Raw genomic sequence first — 10,206 nt, 5'->3', positions numbered from 1 at the left:
GCATCTCCCTGATCCAGGGACCGGACAGGACCCAGCAGCTTGCAGAAGATTGGGGGGTCACCACGATGGAAGCAGAGGCCGCCCTACGACGCTGCAATGATGATCACCGTGACTAAGATGCGAAGGAAGACAGATACGGAAATATGTTGAGGAGCTGAGAGAGCCTGGGCGCCCTTCGAGACTTGGATGGGGCGCCCGCTCCGGCCGCATCTTGGGCATCGGGAATATCCATGGATACTAGCATGGGGAGCGAATTCCTGGAATATCTTGGTCAGAGCCGGCGTGAAGCTGCCGGCATCTCTGCGACGATGTTCGATGGTCTGAGAGATGCTCAGAATCGTGCCATCAGCGCCGGCGCTCCCCCAACGCGGCTGCCAGCACTCTCGCCCATTTTCCTTCTCGAGCGCCTGTCTAGGAAAAATCGGCCCAGACTGTCGGAAGGATGGCGGCGATATCTGGTTGACTACGCAGTTGCGTTGACGACGCTCCAGCGGGCCGAGAGGCTACTTTGGGCGCTCGACAACGGTGATGAGAAACGGGTCTCCCATGCCGAGCTGCATGACGCAGCCGCGTCCACCGGGCGGATTGATCATGGAGAGTGCGATGCGCGCTTGGCCAGGGCGGATGAGGAACCCGCAATCCACCTCGAGCAGCAGCCAGTCTGAGAACTCCATGGGGCACCAGCCCTAGTGGCCGACGTCGCGGAGCTCCTCTACAAGGGTAAATCGTCCGTTATCATCCCCATCGTGGCCGCCGAGCTTGCCAACGGGCCTCGCCTAACCCGCGTCATCGTGCCCAAGTCGCAGTCGAGGCAGATGATGCACACACCGACGTGTGCCCTGGGTGGGCCCTGGGTGGTTTGTTGGATCGACAGATATATCGACTACGCCGCTCCCGGGACACCTGGAGTTCCCGTTACTACAGGAGATGCGCAGCAAACGGGGGCATAGTCCTGTGCGAACCCGAGAGTCTGCTGTCGTTCAAACTGTCGGCCCTAGAAGCTACACTGGACGGCAAGGATGAGACCGGTACCCCCGGTCCCTTTCAGAAACACAGTACCTCTTTGAGAAGGGTTCGAGGGACGTCATCGACGAAAGTGACGACGTCTTCAGCACCAAGTCGGAGCTCACATACACGATTGGACAGAAACAGGCCGCCGATTTCAGCCGTTTGAGATGGCGTCTGATCCAGAGTATCCTCGGCTTGGCGGCCGAGATAATCCCGAAGCTCTCCCAGCAGTATCCTGACAAGTGTGAGGTGGACTCTAAGCGCATCAGAATCTTAGATAGGTCGGCATCTCTGATCATGCGGAGCAGCTTGCGCAGCGCATCCTCGATGTGGAGCATAATCTTCGCTAAAGAATTAGTCGAGTTCCCCTAATAGTCATCCGAGTCGCCCTAGTCCATAGCCGTGACCAAACGCCAGGGCCATCCAACAACAGGCTTCAGCGGCACCAACGACGCCAATCGCCTCTTACTCCTAGGGATTGAACTGCCAGATGTTGGGAAGGAGCAGAAACATACCAACGTTCTGGTGCTCAACCGCCTGCTCCACTCCGACAACGAGGTACAAGACATTCGCAAGCTATTACCAGCCGTCGGCCCCGGTCATCGGCACACCACAGCGGCCCACCGCTGGCCAACGACATCCTCCACCACGTTGCCAGATCCAAGCCGAAGATTCGCGTCATCCTAGACGCCAGCGCGCAGATAGTAGAGCTAGGAAACGACCAAGCCGCGCGGTGCTGGGTGGAGTTGGTGCCAGACGAGGACATTAGAGCCACCATCTTCTTCAACGCGGCCAAGGACTTGTGCGTCGTGGAGCGGGACGGCACCACCGAGCCGTTTCTCACGTCCTCGTACGCAACCAACATGGCCGCTTGTATCGTCTTCCTTGACCAGACCCGCGGCACCGATCTACGCCTGCCCAGCCACTACCGTGCGGCCGTGACACTCAGACCGGGGCTGACGAAAGACAGATTAGTGCAAGGTGCGTGGCCATCCCCTTCTCTTTCTCAAACCCGGCCCTACCTTAGGTATCTACCTAAGGTACCTGACCTTATCTTATCTACCCTATCTTTCCGGAGGTACGATGTCTTGCCAATTCGCTGGCTATATACTAATTGCCTACCCTGCCTTGGCATGTATGCGTATGCGGCAGTTGGGCAAAGGCGAACTGTACCCCAGAGTATTGGCGGTCTAACCCTTGTAATCATTGGAAAGACCATGGGGAGAGTTCTCTCAAGCTCTCAACTGGGTTTACCATTTTATTTTTATCAAAGAGTTCTACCCACTCCACCAAATATCAAAACATAGGGCGCTTCGGAATAATACCCATTAACCATGCTCCCTGCTTAGGAACCAAAATCCTCCTAGTACTCCTGAGTTTGTTTAACACTGCCGCTTACAACTTTTGACCTAGCTGTCCTTACTTTGGCTCCCAATCAAATGACGAGAAAAGGCGAGCAAAATCTGACAAACATTCCTCATATTGCCAGGTTCCATTAAATTCCATGGCCCGAAGCTGTGCATGACTAGAAACCCGTTGGTGTGGTCTGTAGTGGTTGTTGAGGGGGCGGGGGTTTTGGGGAAGCCCTGGACTTGGGGCCCGAGGTTGGTTTTGCCGGGTTTGACTGTGACGGCTGGAGATCAGGTTGCACAGCGGATTCGATGCCAAGGAGGTAGTTTTCGTACTTTGTGTCATACTCCGCAATTGTAATGTACACCTCGGTGTGGTCTTGGGAGCGGAGTAGGCGTCTAGACGAAGTAGAAACATAAGGTTAGCAACACGTCTGACTGGAGTTGTCTTGAGCACAAACCACGAAAGCTTTGAAAAATACCTTGAGGGGTTAAATGCAGGGGGTTGGGGATTGGTTATGTACTGCACCCTGCACTGGCTGGATGAATGGAAGGGACATAAATAATGGAGGATACAAGGTCTCACCGTTTCTTCCCCGGACTCTTTGACTTCAGCAACCCAAAGTCTGAGTTTCTTTGGCTGGAATGCAGCAGCGTGTAGATGTAGGCCGCCATTTGCGCGCCTTCCTGACACTGAATTTGCTCCCGTCTAGTCTTTCGAGCGTAGGGCTAGTATCTGCTTATGTAAGCATAACAATATGGGTTGAACTCTGGGAACATTTGAATCGACGTGGGCGTGGAGCTTGGGACTTTATTCGGAGGGTCGGGCAAAAGAAAGGGCTACCTTCCTCCCTAGGGATCCGAGCCTTCGAACAGGGGAAGGTAACCGTTTGATCCTGCCTCAGTAATCTGATTCAATCACAGCCTGACGAAACTTCCCTTGCTTCTTAGGCTGCGTTTGGTTTGTGTGTAAGGATCGGTAAAAAGCTACTTTTTTAGGTTTAGGAAGACCGCTACCGGACTCCCTTCATATCCTCCGGTAGGCTTTACCGGCATGAACTGGGATTTTGAATCCAGTATATCTACCGGGCGAACCCTGGGCTATTATTGGCTGATTTTGGTGTGTGGAGCAATCTTCCTACCAGGGGTCCGTATTACAAACCACTCGACTGTTAGGGTCGTCTGTCTGTAAGGGAGCACGGGCTCCACAGGATGCTGGGGTTGGTAATTATGAAGATAGAACAAAGGGCAAGCTCCTATCGCACGGGTAATACAGTCAAATCGGAATGCCACTCAAAGTGTATGAGTGCAGTGAATGTGTATTGCTTGCTTGAAGAACCAAGCAAGAACTATCTAAGACCGTGGCTACGGTCGTCGTATATATCTATCTAAGGCGGACCAATCAGAGCGTTGGTCCTAGGTGATCAGTGCGGTCAGTGTGCTCAGTGCGATCAGTCCCCACTGATCGCCCTGATCATACTGATCGCGCTGACCGCCTCGTTATTGGCTGCACTCCCGTGGAGCGGGGAACTGCCCCGCTTCCTTGCGCCAGCCAATAGCGGGAGGCTCCGTGCAGCCTCCTGCGAGCCTGAACCAGGATCGTAACACCCTCTTTATTACTGGACCTTACACGAAGAACCAAACGCACCCTTAGGCTGGTAGTTCTGTCTTCCTGGATTCGTCACATTTCCCGAGCTTGCGTTTTCCCGAAACAGCCCAGAACCGCCAACATGCATGACCGGGTTGGGGCGGGTTTGAGTGAGAATGATAGAAGAGCTATTTTCGGGCTGACCATGACTGCTTCGGTCTGTGCCAAACGAAAATTTTGTTTCGGAATGGGCCAACTCCGGCGGCTCGAGCAGCGGGGAGGCGGGCGAGTGATTGATAACTTGATTAACTGCGTCTGAGGCTGAGCGCTTGCCGCCCGTCACAGCTTCGTGGCGTCCAGTTAGATCAAACAATCCAATACCTCTCGTGGTGACCTGCTACCCTGGGGCGCGGGCAGCGGAACAAAGTACAAGGGGCAAAATCAAATTATCCTAGAGACATGAAGAGCGGCGCCTCGAGCCCCGGGGGTCGCCTATCTGGTTCGAATGTCGAATCAAGAAGTCGCAACCGAAAGCTAAGGAAGGGGCGCCAGTGGTTAGCACCTTCCCCTGCACGTCCGAATCATGAATGCAAACGACAGGGAGGTCGCATTCAAGCCTCGAGTGACGAGGCCAGACGTAAGGTAGGTAGGTGGTTGTTCGAGAGCCCTGCACACGGAATTAAGCATAGTGCATGATATATGTGAACCTGATATCCGGCCGGACCTCTGCGCCTGTACATATACAGACTTTAGTTTGGAAGAACAAACCTGGTAGGTAGGAAGGCCACAAAAATACTTACGGTAGGAATGCATTTGACCACAATGTCATTCCCAAACTACACCAACAAAGCCCTCGTTGGTATAGTACTTACACGGCCCAAAATGGAAGAAGCTTGGACCAACAACAAATTTGGCCTGCACTGACGTAGCCATAATTAGCTCCTTCCGCGTTTCTGGGGAATTTTGGCTGACTGAAAGCCCCACCACCAGATTATCCTTAGGGCTGGGGTATACCCCGCACCTAGAATCGCACTTCATAAGGTGGTGGCCTTCGGCCTGTAGTTTTAGAGAAGACAACACCGTTCTTTTCATGACCGAACAAAGACGCAGTCTTTGCCCCACATCATCGTCTCCCGTCGCTCTTGCTACTCTCAATCCATTTGCCCTCACTACACTCTGCGCTGAACTCAGGTCTGCGCCTTACCTACCACCTATACCTAGGCGGGTACCTTGACTTGGTCAATTTCTCACTTTCCTCTCCCATCAGTCCCAGACGTAACAGTCAAGATCAACGCCATGGCGACGCAGCCAAATCTCACACCGCGGGAAATTGCCAAAAGGCTTCCGTATACATGCAGCTCGCAGACATGAAGAAGGACGCGACCGTGTCCGAATCCCTTCTTTCCGACCTTGGAATCCACAGGGGGCCCCAGCTTGACACAGACGATTTGAACCCCAGGAACCAGGAACCCGAGACCGAGCCTGTTTTTTTCCAGTCTCTCCTCAGCAGCGCGCCCGAAAACGGTGTCATCGCGTATCAAGACGAATACGATTTGTGAGATCCTTGCACTGCACCCGAGTTCGACGAATTTGACTATCCGCACCTCCCATGTATAGGATGTGCCGGCAGTAATTCTATCGCTCTCCTGTCACTATACACTCATGTGTCGTCTGAGCTGACACCCGTCGACGTTCCCGAATCCGCATTGGTGTCGGCGGGATTTGAGGACAATTGGCCTTGGTTCGTCATGCAACCTTCCGACTTACCGCACCTGGCACCGAGTCAGAGACGAAATACATGGACAACTATGAAGACTTATGGGGCTGTCGGCACGCCCCATACCGGTTGTGTCGTCATTGAGACATTGACTGCACAAAGCACGAGCAAACATTACTCTCCGCAGCGAAATCCTGATCCCCTTGTTTTTCATCAGAAATTGTCTTCATAGGGTACCGAAAAAGTGCTCGGGCCGAACATTGCCTGTGAGAATCCCCACCCCCCTCCTCTTCTGCTGCTTCTAAAGGTAATCTGCTCACGCTGCGTAGGCAATCGGCTTTTCAATCGGGCACGACACAGCTCGCATCACTCAGATGTGGTGTGACACCAAGGGCCGGGTGACTTTCCGCCACTTAAGGGTGTTGAAGCTAGACTACCCCTTGTTGAACCGCGACGCAAAAGATATGTTTCTCATTTTGCGGTGGATGACATGCACGCCCATTGACGCAGACGGCACCAACCCCCCGCTCGTGAAAAAGAAGATCTCTAGAGTGTCGGGCTCCCTTCCGACCACCGGGAGCCCTCTGCGCTCCGTGGCAACTATCCCTCATCATCCCGCCAACGCTCCCGCGGTAAGTAGCCCACTCAAGACGAGCAACACTCCTGGGGCGAACGTTCTTGAGAAGGGAAAGACTGCCACCGGGACCAAGGTTCTAGCGACAAACCCTGGCGTTTCCACGACTAGTACACACCTAGTGGCCGCTTCTCCCGAGAAAGCCACTACCGCGAAAGCCAATCCAGTTATTGCTCTGAAATAGGTGGATAGCGGCCGGGGCTGGTCCTCGATTCTGCCGCAGGATCGCAACGGATGGCATCTGGCAAAGGACTAACCACCGTACAAATTGTGTCACTCTATAGATGGCGTTGGGGTTTCTGGGTTTGCTCTTGTCTTTAATTGGTCATTGGAACTATTGTTTGTTCTGCCGCTAGAGCAGCTTGATCAGTCTTGATGTATTAGGCTTCTGTAGTTCGGCTTCGGACGTTTTATCGATGTAGGACGTGTCAACCTAGAAGGTCTTAGCTAGCGCAGAACTTGGTATTGTCGTAGCTCTTAGGCTTTTTTTCTCTGTGGTTCCGTTGATAATATCCTCGTGTCTGATCTCTTCGTTTTCATCCGGCCGCGTACGTGAAGGAATGAGATATTCGGAAAGCAGTGCCGCAAGGGGCCCTTGACAGCCCATCGAACGCAGATATACGGCAGCGTGTGTAGGCTCTGAAGCCTCTGGCGTAGGTACCTACGCTAGGCGCCTCATCCTGTTGTCAAAATCGCCCGTGTCCGTCGTTCACCAGCTCGCGCCTCGCGGAGATCTCTTTACCTGACTGGATAGTAACTTGACCACGTCGCAATGCATGAGCCATGATGTCATGTAACCTCTGCTTTAGGGAGGAGAGGACCAAATATCTCCAAGGCTCGGGCACCGGCATAGCCCGGGCAGGTTCACCGTCCGAGATTTAAAAGCTACGAACCAGTCCCACACACCGCTAGTTTGACAAAAACACCAGCTGCCAAATTTCCCCGTCTTTTTGCCCACTTCTCCGGCTATAATGCGCCAAAGTGAACATCGGCCTATCTATCACGCGTCGTGTTCTCTAAACGAATAAACTAATAGTTGCTAGAACTCACTCATTTTGTTTCCTTTACTGGGCGCTTCTTCAACCCAACGACTTTTACATACCCTACTCACTTCTCTGCCTGAAACCATCCGTCCAGAACCAACAGACCAGTAATGCGGCTGCCAGCAAAACTGTGGTCGCTGACGGCCACCGAGGTCCTGACCTTGACAGAAAGGGACCTGGTCAGTGTCGAGGACTATGCGAAGGCACTATTGAGCCATGCCGGGTCGAGAGACGGCGTGGTAGAAGCATGGCAGTACTTGGGTAGGCCGTCTTCAGTCCAATGTGAAAGGAAGCTCACCTATTTAATTGACCGATCCTGCATTTATTCATTAGATCCTGACCTTGTTCTGAGTCAGGCTCGCGCTCTAGACCGTGTTCCGCGCGACCAGAGGGGTCGGCTTCACGGAGTAGCTATCGCCGTCAAGGACATAATGGACACCAAAGGTGAGTGAGGCTCCACAGCTGTTGGTTAGGGGCGGAACCGCTCACTCCGTCTAGACATGCCAACCGAATACGGCTCTGCTCTCTACTGGGGCAATCGGCCAAGTGCCGACGCGTCACTTGTTGAGATACTCCGGAGGGCCGGAGCCCTGATAGTCGGTAACTATGTCTGTTGAATTTGTCGTCGAAGTCGTCATTTTAAAAAGTCGCCACAGGCAAGACCACCACGACGGAGTTCACAGTGCTCAACTCCGGCCCTAGCACCACCAACCCGCACGACCCAAACCGCACGCCAGGCGGGTCCTCTGCCGGGTCCGCGGCCGCCGTGGCAGACTTCCACGTCCCTCTCAGCTTGGGAACGCAAACGGGCGGCAGCGTCATCCGTCCGGCTTCTTACACAGGCACCTACGCCATGAAGCCAACATATAACACGGTGTTCGGCGGTGGCATCAAGGTCGCCTCCCTCGAGTTCGACACCATTGGATACTTTGCCCGCAGCATCGACGACCTCAAGCTCGTCACCGAGGTCATCAGTGTCACTGCAGAGGAACCCGTCGAGGAGGCAGCATTGAACCAGGTCAAAATAGGTTTTGTCAAGTCACCGTTTTGGCCGTCTGCGGGGCCCGGCACCGTCGCAGCCATGGCCAAGGCTGCCGAGATTCTCCGCCGCCACGGTGTCGCCGTCATCGAGGACGTCGAGTTCCCCGACGCGTTCAGCGACGCCACGACCCTGGCCAGGATGTTTGGCGTAGTCTTTGCCGCCGACGCGGCGGTGGCGTTCTACAGGGACTATCTCATGGACACCGACAAGACTAAGCTGGACCCGCGCATCCGCGCTTTCGTCGACGACGCCCCGAAAAACTCCCGCTCCGACGTGCGGCAGGCGTTCGACTACTACGCAGCCCTGCGCCCCGTGCTCGACGAGATTGCAGGGAGATATTCGGCTCTTATGACTCCGAGCGCGATTGACGAGGCGCCCTTGGGGCTGGGCGACATGGGCAGCCCTGCTTTCAACTCGGTGTGGACGGTGAGAATACACCAGACCTTCCGGTATTGCCACGGGCTAACTGACTTGTTTCATTTGCCCGCCTGATTAGGCCGCGCACATGCCGGTAATCCACGTGCCCGCTTTCGTGGGACCCAACGGTATGCCCGTCGGCCTGTCTCTCGTAGCCCGCCGGTATGATGACCAGCGTCTTCTAAGCATCGCTAAGGTCCTTAGCAAGCCTCTTATGAGTGAAGGGGGATGGCAGATCAGGTCTTGACTGAGCTGCCAGGAACCCCAGTCTTGAAGTAATACCGGGACGTCTGTTCCGCCGCGCCAGGCTTCAGAGCCCTCGGCTCATAAGAGGTCGAAGAAAAGAAAACAAGAACAAGCAAATAATTGGATCCATAGATAATACAGCGAAAGAATGCATGCAGCCCAAGCAGACCAGCCTCTTGCGCCAGAGCCAAGCCCAGGTCCCAGCCCCAAGCAGCCAAGAAGACCAAAAACAAAAACGCCAAAAATAGCAGAGCCCCACGGGTCGGTGCTCAGCCGCCGGGTATGCAGAAGGACTCGCTGTCGTACTTCTTGCACCGCAGGCCGGGGCAGCAGTCCGCGTCCTGGCGGCACGAGGTGAGAACCGAGTGGCAGGCCTAGGTCGACATGTCAGCGAGAGCGCACCGCCAGCGTACATGCATTCTCCCGACAGACTGAGCGTCTCTGTCCCGCCCGCAACGGCTTCTGATTTCGGGATGATTTACCTCGGCGCCGTAGCTCAGCATGGACAGCTGCGCGTCGGACCTCGGGCCAGCCAACGGCATGGCTAGGCCCGCGGCGAGGCCGAGGCAGTAGTAGAGCCCGAGCAGGACGGCGGCGAACGGGATCGGGAGGCGGGGCGGCATTCTTCTGTTTTCAAATTTTTTTTATTTCTGGTGTGTTGTTGGAGCAGGCAGGTGGGTCATGACGGCCGATCTAATCAATCAGATCTGCCGGGCCAATGCAGAGTTGAGAGGGGGTGGGTGGGTGGATGGGTGCGGAGGGGAAATCCAGGTAGACCAAAAAAATAAATAAAAAAAATGGATCGCGGGGACCATGCAGCATGCAGGCCGTGTCCTTGTTAAATAGGTAAGTAGAATAGCACTCGCCCGAGGACCTGGTTTCGCTCTTGGGGGAGGGAGGAGGGGGTTAAGGATTAGAGAAGCAGCCGCCAGCTTGCTCGCTCTTGAAACCTTCGCCTCCCCCCTCGCCAAGTCGGAATCGTCAAACGCGCCCAGAGTGGGTCGGCGTGGTGTGGCCTCAAAGTACGGACGACACGGTGGAGCTAGCGCGCTAACGGGTTCTGCAGCGAGTCGTGCCGTGGAGCTGTTAGGCGGCGCGCATGCTGTGGCTTATGTGCCGGGAGGGCGCATTGAGGGGGAGCGTTTCAGGTTCGCGTGGTGAA

At 54.9% G+C, this 10,206-nt stretch overlaps 4 protein-coding genes across 4 annotated transcripts; 3 read left to right on the top strand and 1 right to left on the bottom strand.

Annotated features, from left to right (window-relative positions):
• Nucleotides 1-230: 230 nt before the first annotated feature.
• B0T26DRAFT_675213 (uncharacterized protein) lies at nucleotides 231-2,507 on the top strand (the record flags this gene model as incomplete). The annotated part of the gene is made up of 5 exons (XM_060439801.1): nucleotides 231-525; nucleotides 685-857; nucleotides 1,057-1,252; nucleotides 1,585-1,989; nucleotides 2,422-2,507. The coding sequence occupies 5 exons, from the start codon at nucleotides 231-233 to the stop codon at nucleotides 2,505-2,507; spliced, it is 1,155 nt and encodes a 384-aa protein (XP_060295583.1).
• A 3,218-nt stretch (nucleotides 2,508-5,725) lies between these two features.
• B0T26DRAFT_267027 (uncharacterized protein) lies at nucleotides 5,726-6,605 on the top strand. Its single transcript, XM_060434077.1, has 2 exons — nucleotides 5,726-5,928; nucleotides 5,992-6,605. Exon 2 carries the CDS (start codon nucleotides 6,037-6,039, stop codon nucleotides 6,478-6,480), a length of 444 nt encoding a protein of 147 aa, XP_060295582.1. The 5' UTR covers nucleotides 5,726-5,928; nucleotides 5,992-6,036; the 3' UTR covers nucleotides 6,481-6,605.
• A 752-nt stretch (nucleotides 6,606-7,357) lies between these two features.
• B0T26DRAFT_853405 (amidase signature domain-containing protein) lies at nucleotides 7,358-9,435 on the top strand. The gene is made up of 5 exons (XM_060447668.1): nucleotides 7,358-7,600; nucleotides 7,673-7,783; nucleotides 7,838-7,939; nucleotides 7,996-8,807; nucleotides 8,878-9,435. The coding sequence occupies exons 1-5, from the start codon at nucleotides 7,450-7,452 to the stop codon at nucleotides 9,043-9,045; spliced, it is 1,344 nt and encodes a 447-aa protein (XP_060295581.1). The 5' UTR covers nucleotides 7,358-7,449; the 3' UTR covers nucleotides 9,046-9,435.
• On the bottom strand, nucleotides 9,314-9,667 carry B0T26DRAFT_750933 (uncharacterized protein; the record flags this gene model as incomplete). Its single annotated transcript, XM_060445301.1, has 2 exons — nucleotides 9,314-9,418; nucleotides 9,527-9,667. 2 exons carry the CDS (start codon nucleotides 9,665-9,667, stop codon nucleotides 9,314-9,316), a joined length of 246 nt encoding a protein of 81 aa, XP_060295580.1.
• Nucleotides 9,668-10,206: the final 539 nt, after the last annotated feature.

Source organism: Lasiosphaeria miniovina (assembly GCF_030549165.1).
Source record: "Lasiosphaeria miniovina strain SMH2392-1A chromosome Unknown B0T26scaffold_4, whole genome shotgun sequence".
NCBI classification, from domain to species: Eukaryota; Fungi; Ascomycota; class Sordariomycetes; order Sordariales; family Lasiosphaeriaceae; genus Lasiosphaeria; species Lasiosphaeria miniovina.
This window is presented reverse-complemented; position numbering and strand designations above follow the sequence as displayed.

What these genes read in the sequence shown, in the direction of transcription:
- B0T26DRAFT_267027 (XM_060434077.1), top strand. Translation starts at nt 6,037, where the DNA reads ATGTGGTGTGACACCAAGGGCCGGGTGACTTTCCGCCACTTAAGGGTG.
- B0T26DRAFT_853405 (XM_060447668.1), top strand. Translation starts at nt 7,450, where the DNA reads ATGCGGCTGCCAGCAAAACTGTGGTCGCTGACGGCCACCGAGGTCCTG. An exon ending in GGACATAATGGACACCAAAG is followed by an intron (nt 7,784 to 7,837) that starts GTGAGTGAGGCT and finishes CACTCCGTCTAG; the next exon opens with ACATGCCAACCGAATACGGC. An exon ending in GGCCGGAGCCCTGATAGTCG is followed by an intron (nt 7,940 to 7,995) that starts GTAACTATGTCT and finishes AAGTCGCCACAG; the next exon opens with GCAAGACCACCACGACGGAG.